The sequence below is a fragment of the Ailuropoda melanoleuca genome, chromosome X (genome assembly GCF_002007445.2).
Source record: "Ailuropoda melanoleuca isolate Jingjing chromosome X, ASM200744v2, whole genome shotgun sequence".
NCBI classification, from domain to species: domain Eukaryota; kingdom Metazoa; phylum Chordata; class Mammalia; order Carnivora; family Ursidae; genus Ailuropoda; species Ailuropoda melanoleuca.
This window is the reverse complement of record NC_048238.1, coordinates 112,373,717-112,390,596: the sequence shown is the minus strand read 5'-3', so window position 1 is coordinate 112,390,596 and position 16,880 is coordinate 112,373,717. Positions and strand designations below refer to the sequence as shown.

Sequence of the window (16,880 nt, the reverse complement as noted above, 5' to 3'; positions counted from 1 at the left end):
CGTTACCTTGGAATTAACTTAACCAGAGACGTAAAGGACCTATATGCTAGAAACTATAGATCACTTTTGAAAGATATTGAGGAAGACATAAAAAGATGGAAAAATATTCCATGCTCATGGATTGGAAGAATTAACATAGTTAAAATGTCCATACTACCCAGAGCAATCTACACTTTCAATGCTATCCCGGTCAAAATACCGATGACATTTTTCAAAGAACTGGAATAAATAGTCCTTAAATTTGTATGGAACCAGAAAAGGCCTCGAATCACCAAGGAACTGTTGAAAAGGAAAAACAAAGCTGGGGGCATCACAATGCCGGATTTCGAGCTGTACTACAAAGCTGTGATCACAAAGACAGCATGGTACTGGCACAAAAACAGACACATCGACCAATGGAACAGAATAGAGAACCCAGAAATGGACCCTCGGCTCTTTGGGCAACTAATCTTTGATAAAGCAGGAAAAAACATCCGGTGGAAAAAAGACAGTCTCTTCAATAAATGGTGCTGGGAAAATTGGACAGCTACATGCAAAAGAATGAAACTTGACCACTCTCTCACACCATACACAAAAATAAACTCCAAATGGATGAAAGACCTCAATGTGAGACAGGAATCCATCAAAATTCTAGAGGAGAACATAGGCAACAACTTCTATGACATCGGCCAGAGCAACCTTTTTCACGACACATCTCCAANGTGGACCCTCGGCTCATTGGGCAACTAATCTTTGATAAAGCAGGAAAAAAAACATCCAGTGGAAAAAAGACAGTCTCTTCAATAAATTGCTGGGAAAATTGGACAGCTACATGCAAAAGAATGAAACTTGACCACTCTCTCACACCATACACAAAAATAAACTCCAAATGGATGAAAGACCTCAATGTGAGACAGGAATCCATCAAAATTCTAGAGGAGAACATAGGCAACAACTTCTATGACATCGGCCAGAGCAACCTTTTTCACGACACATCGCCAAAGGCAAGAGAAATAAAAGATAAAATGAACTTATGGGACTTTATCAGGATAAAGAGCTTCTGCACAGCCAAGGAAACAGTCAAAAAAACTAAGAGACAGCCCACGGAATGGGAGAATATATTTGCAAATGACACTACAGATAAAAGACTGGTATCCAAGATCTACAAAGAACTTCTCAAACTCAATACACGAGAAACAAATAAACAAATCATAAAATGGGCAGAAGATATGAACAGACACTTTTCCAATGAAGACATACAAATGGCTAACAGACACATGAAAAAATGTTCAAAATCATTAGCCATCAGGGAAATTCAAATCAAAACCACACTGAGATACCACCTTACGCCAGTTAGAATGGCAAAGATAGACAAGGCAAGAAACAACAATTGTTGGAGAGGATGTGGAGAAAGGGGATCCCTCCTACATTGTTGGTGGGAATGCAAGTTGGTACAGCCACTCTGGAAAACAGTGTGGAGGTCCCTTAAAAAGTTAAAAATTGAACTACCCTATGACCCAGCCATTGCACTACTGGGTGTTTACCCCAAAGATACAGACGTAGTAAAGAGAAGGGCCATATGCACCCCAATGTTCATAGCTGCATTGTCCACAATAGCCAAATCATGGAAGGAGCCGAGATGCCCTTCAACAGATGACTGGATTAAGAAGCTGTGGTCCATATATACAATGGAATATTACTCAGCTATCAGAAAGAACGAATTCTCAACATTTGCTGCAACATGGACGGCACTGGAGGAGATAATGCTAAGTGAAATAAGTCAAGCAGAGAAAGACAATTATATGATTTCTCTCATCTATGGAACATAAGAACTAGGAGGATTGGTAGGGGAAGAAAGGGATCAAGAAAGGGGGGTAATCAGAAGGGGGAATGAAGCATGAGAGACTATGGACTCTGAGAAACAAACTGAGGGCTTCAGAGGGGAGGGGGTGGGGGAATGGGATAGGCTGGTGATGGGTAGTAAGGAGGGCACGTATTGCATGGTGCCCTGGGTGCTATACGCAACTAACGAATCATCAAACTTTACATCAGAAACCAGGGATGTACTGTATGGTGACTAACATAATATAATAAAAAACATTAAAAAAAGAAACAGAAGGCTTAATTAGAGATATACATCCTGAAAGCTGTAAGTCCCATCCTTCTCCACCTTGTACTCTAAAATTGTCACAACTGGAAGATTCTTCTGTGAGCCATTTGACCAACTAGAGAAAAATATCTAAGAATATTGACACTAAAGTGTCCCCAAAAAGACCCCAGCTGATACTCTATGGTGAGGCTCACAGGATGCTATTGTGAGGTAGACAGGAGGAGGAGGAGACCCACCCAGTTGAGGATATTTATTATTAGAAATGCAGGGGAGAGTTAAGATGACAGCATAGTAAGCGGACCCTAGGCTTCTCTCACCCCTCAAACAACTAGATAACTATCAAATAATTCTAAATGCCCCCAGAAACTAACCTGAAGACTGAGAGAATAAACTCCACAATTAAAGGGAGAGAAAATACTACATCAAAGAAGGTAGAAAGTGTGGAGATGTGGTTTGGAGGAGAAATAGATCACAGGAGCTGCAGAGGAAAGGGAGCTGTGGTTGTGGGGAAAGGCAAGAGAGAGAGGAGCACACAGGAACACACAAAGAAAACACTTCCCCCACAGCCATTGGCTAGGAAAAGTAGAGGGGCTGATTTTTGTGAGTTGTTGCAATGAGTAGGGCTTAAAGACTGGAGTTTTAAAGGTTGGTGGGCTTGTCTGGGATAGAGCCTTGAGGGCATTCCCCTACTCCTGGAGAGAAGGCAGGCGAACAACCCAGGGGCAAATGGCATGGAAACATTCTGAGGAATGCCTGGGGCACACGGAGAGGGGGGATTATTTGCTTTTCTTGGAGAGTGTCCCTGATCCCTGAGAGGTCGCATTCACTGAGACACATTTCTGGGGACAAAGGAGCTAGCTGGTGCCATTTCCCTCCCCCGCCCCTTGGCATAAACACAGAGCCACCTGCAGAGGGCAGCTTGGCCCCAGTACTGGTTGCATAGCCTGCTTGCTGCAGGTCCCACACCCCTGCATTCTGGCACAACTATCCTTCTTGGTCAAACCTGCCTCAGTCCCTGCATGGTGAAATCCTCCCCTAGAAGACCAGTGCAGGCCCCTGCCCACACCATGTCCCCAAAGCCTGAAGATTTAAAAATCATCAGGCTAGGCTAGGCTAGAGCCCAAAGGGCACAGTGATGTTTCTGGAGAGAAGGCAGGCAAACAACCCAGAGGCAGATGGTGTGGAAACAGCAATCTGAAAAACACCTGGTTCACATGGTGGGTGTGGGGGGGGGCAGATTATTCACTCTTCCTGGAGTGCATCCCTGAGAGCAGTGGGCACAGAGACCCCTCTCTGGGGACAAAGGAGCTGGCTGGTGCCATTGCCTCCCCCCCCACCCCTCAGCATAAACACAGAACCACCTTTGGTAAGTAGCACAGTGCCAACACTGGCTGCCTAACCTGCTTACACCAGGTCCCACACCCCTGTGCACTGCTGCCCTTCTTGGTCAAGTTTGCCTCAGTCCCAGCACAGTGTGGCCCCTTCCCCAAAAGACCAGCAGAAACTCCTGCCCACACCATGTTTCCTGACCAGAGAGTTTTGCAAAGCTTCAGTTCTAGTGGAAGTGGTATCAGGTCTCATTTAACAAGCAGACCAGAGCACACCTAGTTAAAACTCACCACATTCCGGCCAAGGCCTGAACACTGACCAGTGCAAGCAAGGAAGGCCTCTGCAGACAACTGGCTTGAAGGATAGAGCAGCCAAAATGCAGCGGAGTGCATGCAGCACACACCAGAGACATTCCCTGAGGTGGCAGGTCCTGGACACTATATGACCTATTCTTCATAAAGCCATCACTCTCAGGAGCAGGAAACACAAGAGAAGGCTTATCTAACACAGAGAAGACAGAGACTTAGAAACCAAAATCCCAGGAAAGAGGAATTCATCCCAAGTGAAAAAACAAGAGAAGGTCACAACAGAGATCTAAGTGAAACAAAGATAAGTAAAATGCTTGATGGAGAATTTAAAGCAACAATCATAAGAATATTTTTTGGGCTTAAGAAACGAATGGAAGACTTCAGGGAGACCCTTACAACAGAGATAAAAGAGTTAAAAAAATAATCAGAAATGGAAAATGCAATAACTAAGATTTGAAATACTCTTGATGCAATGAACACAAGGATGGAAGAGGCAGAGGAATGAATAAGTAATATGGAAGATAAAATGATGGAAAATAATGAAGCTGAAAAAAAAGAATTATGGAACACAAGAGTAGAATTAGGGAATTCAGTGATTCCATCAAACAAAATAACATGCATATTATACAAGATCCACAAGAAGGAAAGAAAAGGGGACAGAACATTTATTTGAGGAAATAATAGCTGAAAACTTCCCTGATCTGGGGGAGGAAACAGACATCCAAATCCAGGAAACACAGAGAGTTCTGACCAAAATCTACAAAAGCAGACCAATACCAAGGCATATTGTAGTTAAATTTGGAAAATCTAGTGATAAAGAAAAAAATTTTAAAGCATCAAGACAAAAGAAGTACTTCACTTATAAGGAAAAACCCATAAGGCTAGTTGGAGATTTTTCAACAGAAACTTGGCAAGCCAAGAGGGAGTGGCACGTATAGTCAATGTGCTGCATAGGAAAAGTCTGCAGCAAGGAAGCTGTTTCCTGGAAGGCTATCACTCAGAATAGAAGGAGAAATTAAGTTTCCCAGACAAAAACTAAAGGAGTTTGTGACCACTAAACCAGCCCTGCAAGAGATATATAGGGGACTCTTTGAATGGAAAGGAGAGACCAAAAGTGACAAAGATAAGAAAGGATCAGAGAAAATCTCCAAAAACAATGACAAAACAAGTAATAAAATGGCACTAAATACATATCTATCAAAATTACTCTAAGTGTAAATGGACTAAATGCTCCAACCAAAAGACATAGGGTGTCAGAATGAATTAAAACCCAAGACCCATCTATATGCTGCCAGCAAGAGACTCATTTTAGACTGAGAGACATCTGTAGACTGAAAGTGAGAGGATGGAGAAACATTTATCAGGCAAATGGATGTCAGAAGAAAGCCAGAGTAGCAATATTTATATCAGACAAACTGCACTTTAACCAGACTATAACAAGAGATAAAGAAGTGCACTATATTATAATAAAGGGGATAATCCAACAAGAAGATCTAACAATTGTTAATATTTATACACCCAATTTGAGAGCACCCAAATATATAAAACAATAACAAACATAAAGGAACTCATTGATAATAATAAAACAATAGTAGGGGACTTTAACATCCCACTTACAGCAATGGACAGATATGTAAGCAGAAAATCAACAAAGAAAAAAAAGCTATGAATGACACACTGGACCAGATGAACTTAACAGATATATTAGGAACATTCCATCATTTTTTTAATAATAATTTTTTATTATGTTAGTCACCATACAGTATATCCTTAGTTTTTGATGTAATGTTCCATGATTCGTTATTTGCATATAACACCCAGTGCACCATGCAATATGTGCCCTCCTTAAGACAATTATCATATGGTTTCACTCATTTATGGAACATAAGAAATAGGAAGATCGATAGGAGAAGGAAGGGAAGAATGAAGGGGGGGGTAAACAGAGGGGGAATGAACCATGAGGAACATTCCATCCTAAAGCAGCAGAATATGCATTCTTTTCAAGTGCACATGGGACTTTCTTCAGAATAGATCACATACTGAGTCACAAATCAGGCTTCAATGAATACAGAAAGACAGATCATACCAAGCATATTTTCTGACCACAACACTATGAAACTTGAAGTCACCCACAAGAAAAAATCTGGAAAAACCACAAATACATGCAGATTAAACAAAATGCTACTAAGAAATGAATAGGTCAACCAGAAAATCAAAGAAGAAATTTAAAAATACACGGAAACAAATGATAATGAAAACACAACAGCCAAAACCTTTGGGATGCAGCAAAAGTGGTCCTTGGAGGGAAGTATATAGCAATACAGGCTTACCTTAAGAAGCAAGAAAATTTTGAGATAGACAACCTAACCATATACCTAAAGGAGCTACAAAAAGAACAACAAACCAAGGCTAAAGCCAGCAGAAGGTTCTTCTTAGAAGAATCTAATCTAATAAAGATTAGAGCAGAAATAAATTATATAGAAACTAAAAAAGCAATAGAACAAATCACTGAAGCCAGGAGCTAGCTCTTTGAAAAAATTAATAAAATTTATAATCCCCTAGCCAGAATTATCAAAAAGAAAAGAGAAAAGACCCAAATAAATAAAATCACAAATGAGAGATGAGAAAGAGTAACCAACACCAAAGAATACAAACAATTATAAGGGAGTACTGTGAAAAATTATATGCTAACAAATTGGACAACTTTGAAGAAATGGATAAATTCCTAGAAACATTAACTAGCAAAACTGAAACAAGAAGAAATAGAAAAACTTGAACAGACTCATAGCCAGCAAAGAAATTGAATCATTAATAAGAAATCTCCCAACAAAGAAAAGTCCAGGGCGAGATGGCTGCACAGGGGAATTCTACCAAACACTTAAAGAAGAGTTAATACCTATTCTTCTCCAACTATTCCAAAAAATAAAAATGGAAGGGAAAATTCCAGATTCATTCTATGAGGCCAGCATTACTCTGATACCAAAACCAGATAAGACTCCACTAAAAAAGAGAGCTATGGGTCCAGATGAACATGATGCAAAAATTCTCAATAAAATACTTTAAAAATGGAATCCATTAAATCCATTAAAAGAATCATTCACCATGATCAAGTGGGGTTTATTCCTGGGCTACAAGAGTAGTTCAATATCCACCAATCAATGTGATATATCACATAAATAAAAGAAAAGATAAGAACCATATGATCTTTTCAATAGATGCAGAAAAAGCATTTGACAAAGTACAATATCCATTCATGATTTAAAAAAAAAAAAAAAACCTCAACTAAGTAGGTTTAAAAGGACCCTACCTCCTCATAATAGAGGCCATATATGAAACAACCACAGCAAATTTCATCGTCAATGGGGAAAACCCGAGAGCTTTTCCTCTATGGTCAGGAACAAGACAGGGATGTCCACTCTCACCATTGTTATTTAACATAATACTAAAAGACCTAGCCACAGCAATCAGACAACAAAAAGAAATAAAAGGCATCCAAATTGGCAAGGAAGAAATCAAACATACACTCTTTTCAGATGACATGATACTCTATTAGAAAACCTGAAATACTCAATGCAAAAATTGCTAGAACTGATAGAGGAACTCAGTAAAGTCAACGGATACAAAATCAACATACAGAAATCTGTTGCATTCTTATGCACTAATAATGAAGCACCAGAAATAGAAATCAAGGAATCAATCCCATTTATAACTGTACCAAAAACCATAAGATGCCTAGGAATAAACCTAACCAAAGAGGTAATAGATCTGTACTCTGAAAACAATAAAACACGTATTAAAAAAATTAAAGATGACACAAAGAAATGGAAAAACATTCCATGCTCATGGATTGGAAGAGCAGATATTTTTATTTTTTTTAAAGATTTTATTTATTTATTTGACAGAGATAGAGACAGCCAGCAAGAGAGGGAACACAAGCAGGGGGAGCGGGAGAGGAAGAATCAGGCTCATAGCAGAGGAGCCTGATGTGGGGCTCAATCCCATAACACTGGGATCATGCCCTGAGCCGAAGGCAGACGCTTAACTGCTGTGCCACCCAGGCACCCCAGGAAGAGCAGAAATTTTAAAATAAAAAATATATTACCCAAAGCAATCTACACAATCCCTATCAAAATACCAATGACATTTTTCACAGAGCTAGAACAAACAGTCCTAAAATCTGTATGGAACCACAAAAGAGCCTGAGTAGCCAATACAACCTTTTAAAAGAAAAGAGAAGTTGGAGGCGTCATAATTCCAGGTTACAAGTTAAATTACAAAGCTGTAGTGCTGGCATAAAAATAGACACATAGATCAATGTAACAGAATAGAAAAACCAGAAATAAACCCACAACGGTATGGTCAATTAATCTTTGACAAAGCAGGAAAGAATATCCAATGGGCAAAAGACAATCTCTTCAACAAATGGTGCTGGGAAAACTGGGCAACTACATGCAGAAGAATGAAACTGGACCATTTTCTTACACCATACACAAAAATAAATCCAAAGTGGATGAAAGACCTGAATGTGAGACCTGAAACCATAAAAACCCTAGAAGAGAGCACAAGCGGTAAACCCTCTGACATCAGTCATAGCACCTTTTTCCCAGATATGTCTCCTGAGGCAAGGGAAATAAAAGCAAAAATAAATTATCGGGACTAATCAAAATAAAAAGCTTCTGCACAGTGAAGGAAACAATTAACAAAACTAAGAAGCAACCTACAGAGTGCGAGGAGATATTTGCAAATGATATAGCCTATAAAGGGTTAGTATCCCAAATCTATAAAAAACTTGTCAAACTCAACACCCAAAAAACAAATAATCCAGTTAAGAAATGGAGAGAAGACATGAATAGACATTTTTTTCCAAGGAAGACATCCTGATGGCTAACAAACACTTGAAAAGATGCTCAACATCACTCAGCATCAGGGAAATACAAATCAAAACTACAATGAGATAGCCCATCACACCTGTCAGAATGGTTAAAAGTAACAACACAGGAAACATCAGATGTTGGTGAGGATGTGGAGAAAGGGGAACCCTCTTGCACTGTTGATGGGAATGCAAACTGGTGCAGCCACTGTGGAAAACAGTATGGAGTGTCCTCAAAATTTACAAATAGAACTACTCTATGATCCAGCAATTGCACTACTAGATATTTATCCAAAGAATACAAAAAGACTAACTTGAAGTAATACATGCACCCCAATGTTTACAGCAATTTTATTCACAATAGCCAAATTATGGAAAGTGTCCAAATGTCCATGGATTGATGAATGGATAAAGAAAATGTGGTGCATATAAATACAATGGAATATTACTGAGCAATAAAAAAGAATAAAATCTTGCCATTTGCAATGACATGGGATGGAGCAAGAGAGTATGATGCTGAGCGAAGTAAGTCAGAGAAAGACAAATACCATATGATTTCACTCAAATGTGGAATTTAAGATGCAAAACAAATGAACATAGAGTGGAAAAAAGAGAGGGAAAACCAAGAAATGGACTCTTAACTATAATGAACAAACTGATGGTTACCAGACCGGAGGTTGGTGGGGGGATGGGTTAAATAGGTGATGGGAATTAAGCAGGGCACTTTTGATGAGCACTGGATGTTGTATGTAGGTGTTGAATCACTAAATTCTATACCTGAAACTAATGTTACATTGTATGTTAACTAACTGGAATTTAAATAAAAATTTACCAAAAAAAGAAAAGAATTCCTTTTACAATATCATCAAAAAGAATAAAACAATGAGGAATAAATTTAGCCAAGGGGGTGCAAGACTTGTGCACTGAAAATTCCAAGTCATTGCTGAAAGAAATTAAAGAGGACCTAAATAAGTGGAAAGTCATCCTGTTTCAGTAAATTGAACATTTAATATTGTTAAGATGGCCCTAATCCCCAAGGCAATATAGAGATTCAACGCAGCCCCTATCCAAATCTCAGTGACTTCGTTTTGCAGAAATATTAAAGCCAATCCTAAATGCATATGGGCCCGCAAGGGACACAGAGAGCCAAAACAATCTGGAAAAAGAGCAAAGTGTGGGAGGACCCACACTTCCCAATTTCAACACTTACTTCAGAGCTACAGCAATCCTAAAAAGTGTGATACTGACATAACGGTAGACATATGGGTCACTGTTTTGGTATTTAGAGTTAGAAATAAACCCACAGACATATGAATAGTTGATACTGAACAATGGTGCCCAGGTCATTCAATGTAGGAAGGAGCAATCTCTTCAAGGAATGGTACTGGGAAAAATGAATATCCACAGACAAAAGAAAGAATGCGGAGTCCACTTTGAAACTGTGTCTGAAAATGAACACCAAAAATGGATCACAAGCCTAAATGTAAGCGAGGAAACTGGGAAACCCTTGGAATAAAACATAGATGTAAATCCTGGTGGCTTTGATTATGCAACGGTTCCTTAAGTGTGGCAGCAAAAGCAGAACCACAAAAGAAGAAGGAGGAGGAGGAGNGCTCCTCCGTTGTGAGCCTGCTTCTTCCTCTCCCCCTGCTCGTGTTCCCTCTCTCGCTGGCTGTCTCTATCTCTGTCGAGTAAATAAAATCCTTTAAAAAAAAAAAAAGAGAGAAAAATGGGGAAAGGACTTGAGCAGACAGACATTCCTCCAAAGCCCATGTACAAATGGCCAAGAGGCACACGAAAAGCTGCCATTAGGGACGTGCAAATCACAACCACCGTGAGGGCCGCCTGGGTGGCTCAGTCGGTTGAACGTTTGGACTCTGGACCTGGGCCCAGGTCATGCATGACCTCAGGGTTGTCAGAGCGAGCCCCTCCTCAGGCTCCAGGGCGGGCTGGGCGCTGGGCTCGGAGCCTGCTTAAGATTCTCTCTCCCCCTCTGCCCCTCCCCTCCCCCCTCCCCCAAAAGAAAACAAAAAGTCACGTGAGATAGCACTTCACACCCAGTGGGACGGCTATTCTAGGCCCAAGGAAGACAAAGCCAGTGGAAAATGACGAGTCTGGGCGAGGACGTGGAAGACGTGGGACCGTCGCACACTGCTGCTGGGATCGGAAAGTGGTCCAGCTGCTGTGGGAATCAGTTGGGCAGCTCCTCAGTAAGTTAAACACAGAATGACCGTATGACCCCGCAGTCCCAGTCCTAGGTGTACGCCCGAAGGAATTGGGAACCGGTGCTCAAACAGAACCCTGCACGGGAGCACCCACCGCGGCGCACTCCCCATCGGCCCCAAGGTGGAAATCACCGAAACGCCTGCCCACTGATGAACGGGCTACGCAACACGAGGTCTGTCCATGCAGTGGACTACCGTTCAGCCATCAAAGGACATGAAGTCCCGATTCATGCTACCACGTGGAGGGACCCTAATGAAAACGTGGGTGCTAAGCGAAAGCAGCCAGACACAAAAAGCCACCTATTCGTCTTATGATCCCATCTCTAGGTAAGTCTCCAGAAGAGGCAAAACCTCTATGGACACAGGGAGCAGATCAGTGGTTGCCTGGGGGCTACGGGGGAGGTGGGGACGGGGGGGTGCAGTCGGGAGTGACTGCCTGTCAGGTCCGGGGGTTTCGTTTTGGGGTGGCGCCCACGTTTTGGAGCTAGATAGTTGTGATGGTCGCCCCACACCTCGAGTGTCTGCTTGGTGCCACGGGATCCTCCACGTCTGTTGTTTTCTTTCTTTTTTTCCCGTACGATGTCCCCGTGGGGCGGAAAGTGAGCATTCCCTGAAAGAGAGGCTGCAGGGAGCAGGCTGAGCAGGCTCCTGCCAGCCCCATTTCTCTGCAGGCCCAGGCTCTCCGCAGAGGCCAATGCGGAAGCAGTGACCTCACCGGATATACGTGTCACAAAGTGTGCACCCCAGTGAAGGGGGTTGGTCCGTGGTCGCTTGGATACGACGTAGGCGCCCCGAGTACCCGCTGCTTTAAGAAGCTGGGACCCGCTGGCGCACCGCACCACACCCGCTCCGCACCCACACCGCACCCGCACCGCACCGCGAGCTAGGCCCGTCGGAGAAAGCGCAGCCAAGGTCCAGCATGCCGGGGGACAGAAGCCGTCGAGGGTCGTCCAGTGGCCAGAGGCGGACCCGCTCCCGCACTGCCCGAGCCGAGCTGTCGTTCTCTGTGAGCCACGTGGAGCGCCTCCTGCGGGAGGGCCACTACGCCCAGCGCCTGGGCTCGTCCGCGCCGGTCTTCCTAGCAGCAGTCATCCAGTACCTGACGGCCAAAGTCCTGGAGCTGGCGGGCAACGAGGCCCAGAACAGCGGCGGGAGGCGCATCACCCCGCAGCTCGTGGACATGGCAGTCCACAACCACGCGCTGCTCAGCGGCTTCTTCGGGACCACGACCATCTCCCAGGTGGCCCCGGCCTGGAACTAGCTGCCCGACGACGCGACCTGGGTGGCCGGGCCTCGGCCGGCCGGCCATCAGGCACCAGCCAGGCCTGCTCGCAGCTGGGGCGGCCCCGGCCTGGCTGGTGCCTTGGGCAGAGTCCTAGACGGTCAAGAAAAATGGGTCAAGAAACCCACGTGTCAAAGCAATAAAAAAAGAAAGAAGCCCCGTGTGTGTGTGCTTCAGTCGCTTTGCGTGGGACGTGGTTGTGGGGCGCCCCTCTCGTTGGAGCGGCGGAGGGGCGGGGGTGGTGGCGGCGTCCGCCTGCGGTGCGGGGAGCGGTCGGAGTCCGGGAGGACCGAGAAGAGCAGTTTCTCTCGGGGACGCTGCAGCGGGTGGCCCTGGGTGGGAGGGGCTGGCTGGGCTGGGGGTGAGGCTGGGGCACAGAAGACCCCCGCGTTGGCTCTGAGCAAGTGAGAGCCCGGGACGGGCCCGGGAGGGATGGTGTTCCTTGGGCCGGAGCTCAAGACCGTGACTGTGGCGTCGTGATGGGGGCGAACGGACAACGGCAACCCGGGTGCGGGACGGAGGGGTGGACAGACCCGTTGGTACACCGAGTCTAGTGGGGCGGGGGCTTCGACCGGAAGGTTGAGGAGCGACGGCGGCGGGGCGGGGGGCCGGGGGCCGGCAATCAGGAAGCATGCAAGCTTGGCCTTAGAGCCACGCGGGGTCGCGAGTTGAGTTTTGGTCGGGTTGGGTTACAGACGCTAGGAGACCCGTAGCAGCGACCTGGGCAAACGGGCTGTCGCCTGGCAACAGCGGGCACGTAGCCAGGCCCCGCCCCAGGCCCCACGAGTTGCGGAGACGCCCGAAACCCGGCGACGCCTTGAGCCTCAGCCTGTGTATAAGAACTTTGTCTCTGGACAGGCTTTTCCCCCAGAACCCTTAATTTGCCTATGTAACTTGCACTAGGCCCTAGGGTGAGTGTGAGACCTACATTTTTTAGTTACTGTTATTTCTTTATGCCTTATGTAGTTTGAATTTTTAGTAAGAAATTTTATGGCTACTGCTTTCCTGCTGAGATACTGGTGTTTTACTGAAACTTTACTTCATTTTTATAATGAGAGCATAACACCCGCCCTCCATTTTAGATAGTAATTAGAAGAGTTAAAGAGAAATTAAATATATATAATTTTATATGCATGCATTTGTATATTTATATAAAATTTATTTTAAAATATATAAAAATATAATTGTACTAAGAATTTACTAAGACAGGGTTGATACTATATGCAGTCCCAGAAACTGTTATTTCTTTTATGTTATTTTTTATATTGTACAATAAAATGAACTTTTTTGAAGCCCAGTTCTATGAATTTAATACTTGTATAGATGTGTGTATCCGCCACCACAATCAGGACATGGAACAGCTCCATCAACTCAGAGAAGTCTTTGGTTTGGTACTCCTGTCGCTTTTTAGTTGTTATTTTTGTTTAATTAAAGCTAGTTAAGAAGAACCTGGGGTAAGGATGTCTCATGGTGAGCCAAGGTTCAACAAAGATTGAAAGGGAAAGGGAAACAGAGAAGATATTACTCATACCTCCTGGAAGAGGTACACAGCAGGTCTGGAGGGCCACATGGGGAGGTCAAGGCAGGGCACATGCAGAGAGGGGACAGCGGGACCTGTATCATATGCCTTTACTAAGGTCCATGGGTGAAATGTTTCTGGGATTTCTGGGCTAAGGCTGGTTTGACCAATTCAAAACAAACAAAAAAGAGTCGTGTTTTGGTAAACTCCGTGGGAGTCTTATCTAAGGAATCCACAGAAGGAGGAGCTGGGCGGCAGGAGAGACTGTTTAACACCAGGGTGATTGGGAAAGTCCTATCAGGTGCTTACACCTACTGATGACTCAGCTGGTTGTCATCTAGGGCATGCACTTGACGGTAGGCTAGTGTCTGCTCAAGGCCCCTGCGTGTTGCATGTTGCTTCTCCACACTAAATGAACGCTGAAGCAGTATTTTGGAGTAGACTCTCAGCATTAGGCAAACCCTCTCCTCAGACCTAATCTTGACAACCACTGCTCTGTTCTCCATCTCTGTAGAACTACCTTTCCCAGAACATTCTGTAAATACATTCATCCAGTATGTCACCTTTGAAACTGGCCCCTATCACTCAACATATTGCTTTTGAAGTTTATCTAGATTGTTCATCTAGAATGTATCAATATTTGTGTTTTATTGGCAAGTATTATTCCATTATATAGATATACCACTTGTGTTTAATCATTTGCATATTGCAGGGCATTTTGGTTTCCAGGTTTTGGAAATTTTGAATGAACTGCTATAAACATTTATGGATAGGGTTTGTATGAACATAAACTTTCATTCCTCTAGGGTAAATACTAAGGATTTGAACTACCACATCAAAAGTTCCCTCAGTCCCTTTCCCAATTAGCCTCATCCTCATTTCCTATAGGCAACCACTGATCTTATTTTTTCCCACCACATATTAGTTTTGCCTGTTCTAGAACTTCAAATAAATAGAATCAGACATGCAAGTACTTTCAGTGAAGGCTTTTTTGAGATTCATCCATATTTTTGCATGTATCAAAGATCAATTCCTCTTCATCATTTAGTGTTATTTAGCTGTATTGATAAAGTACACTTTATACATTCAACTGTTGATGGATATCTGGCCTGTTTTTAGTTTTTTATTATTATGAATATAGCTACTATAAATGTTTATGTTCAAGATTTTGTATGCAAATGTGCTTTCATTTCCCAAGGATAATTCCTAAAAGTGGAAGTGTTAGGTAATAGGTTAGGTGTATATCTAGCTTTATAAGAAACTGCTTAACTGTTTTCCAAAGTGTTTGTACCATTTTAGACTCCCACTATGTGTGAGGGCCCCAGTTGTTCCATATTCTTGCCAAAAGTTGGTGCTGTCACCCAGTTAGTTTTAGCCATTCTACATTTGGTAGGTATATAGTAATACCTCATTGTGGTTTTAATTTGCAATTAAGTAATGAGGAAAGATGTTGAGCACATTTCAATTTTCCAAGAGAGTAATGCTAAAATCTCCAACATGATTATAATTTTTCTAATATCTAAATAGCCATTCCAGCTTCCCTATCCCTTCTCTTTTTGTGGTATATATTTATGCATCCTTTTGATATTTCTGTGTTTTTATATTTGAAGAGCATCTCTTTTTAAAATTTTATTCTATTTTGATAACAAAATGAGATCTATCCTCTTAATACATTTTTTAGGCTACAATACATTATTGTGGACTATAGGTACAATGTTATACATCAAATCCCTAGAACTTATTAATCTTGCTTATTTGAAACTTTATGCCCATTGATTAGTGACTTTCCATTTTGCCCTCCCTCAGGCCCTGGCAACTACCATTGCACTCTCTGATTCTATGAATTTGACTATTTTAGATACCTCATATAAGTTTAATTGTGTAGTATTATGAATACTAGCTATGACCATATGATCAGTTACAGAAACAGGGATTGTAAATGACATGAGCATTTTTTCCTTCATTTGTTATCACTATGTTTGTGAGTTTATGTGCAAAAAAATATGTTTTCTTCCCTCTCTTATCCTCCTATCGTATAATATAGGGTATACTGAATTTACATCATAGCATTTAAGTATTGTTAACTTTACATCATAGTATTTAAGTTTCAGGATGTCAAGGAGAAGAGTAAATATTACTCAAGGACTGTGCATCCTCTCCGGGGAAAGGGTTATTGTGTTTTTGGTTGCACACAGGATAGTTGCACCATGTTAGGTCTAAGTAGAACCTTATTACTATCTTTATCAGGAATTTAAAAATGTTTAAAGGAGATGGGTCTGGGTGCCAAGTTGATGAAGTGTGTACTTGTGATGGTTAATTTTATGTGTCAACTTGGTTAGGCCATTGTACTCAGACATTTGGTCACACATTACTCTTGATGTTTCTATGAGGGTACTTTGTAGTTGAGATGATTGACATTTCATCAGTGGATTTTGAGTAGAGTGGATTACTCCCCCTCCCCCGCCATATATCAATGGATCTCATCCAATCAAAAGCCTTAATAGAAAAAGGCTGACCCCCTTGGAAGAAGAGGGAATTCAGCCGTTAAGCCTGGAAACTGCCTTTGTACTCCAACTGCACCTCTTTTCTGGGACTCCAGGCTGGTGGCCTATCCTTCAGATTTTGGGCTTTTCAAGTCTTCACTATCACGTGAACCAATAACTTAAAATCAATCTATTTGTAGATATAAACATACATATGTATATGTATGTACATACACACATAGAGAGATTCTGTTCATTTTGTTTCTCTGGAGAACTCTAATGCTGCTCACATACCCAAGACCAGGCTTTCTGGTAATCCCTCCCCTCTATGTCCCCAAAGCAAGGAGTTAGACCAGAGGCCTAGATTTTCCTTAAACACAAACCCAAATACTATCACCAGTCACATTCCATAACTCCTAAGCATTCTTGTCCTAAGACAGTAAGGCAGCTGGCCAGGCCTGTAGCCCAGGTTGAGAGCAGTACACTAAGAAAAGCAAAACCACAAAGGACGATGTACCCTAACCACTTTCCTTTTTTAATTCCAGTATAATTAACATACAGTGTTACATTAGTTTCAGGTGTACAATTAATGTACAGTGTGATATTAGTTTCAGGTGTACAATATAGTGACTCAACAACTCTATACATTACTCAGGGCTCATCACGATACGGGCACTCTTAATCCCCATCACCGACTTCACCCGCCCCTACACCTACCTCCCTTCTGGTTACCATCAGTTTGTTTTCTATATTTAAGAGTATGGTTTTTTGTTTG

At 42.5% G+C, this 16,880-nt stretch overlaps 2 protein-coding genes across 2 annotated transcripts in view; one reads left to right on the top strand and one right to left on the bottom strand.

The window, feature by feature from the left end:
- The first annotated feature begins 10,273 nt into the window (after window positions 1-10,273).
- LOC100463617 (histone H2A-Bbd type 2/3) lies at window positions 10,274-12,276 on the top strand. The gene is made up of 2 exons (XM_011216971.3): window positions 10,274-11,148; window positions 11,493-12,276. Exon 2 carries the CDS (start codon window positions 11,741-11,743, stop codon window positions 12,080-12,082), a length of 342 nt encoding a protein of 113 aa, XP_011215273.1. The 5' UTR covers window positions 10,274-11,148; window positions 11,493-11,740; the 3' UTR covers window positions 12,083-12,276.
- LOC117797393 (40-kDa huntingtin-associated protein-like) overlaps window positions 12,277-16,880 on the bottom strand; it is a 5,052-nt gene continuing 448 nt past the window's right edge. Inside the window, exon 2 of the mRNA XM_034649067.1 lies at window positions 12,277-12,747. Coding sequence (XP_034504958.1) covers window positions 12,277-12,747 — 471 coding nt within the window. The remainder of the gene's footprint in view (window positions 12,748-16,880) is intronic.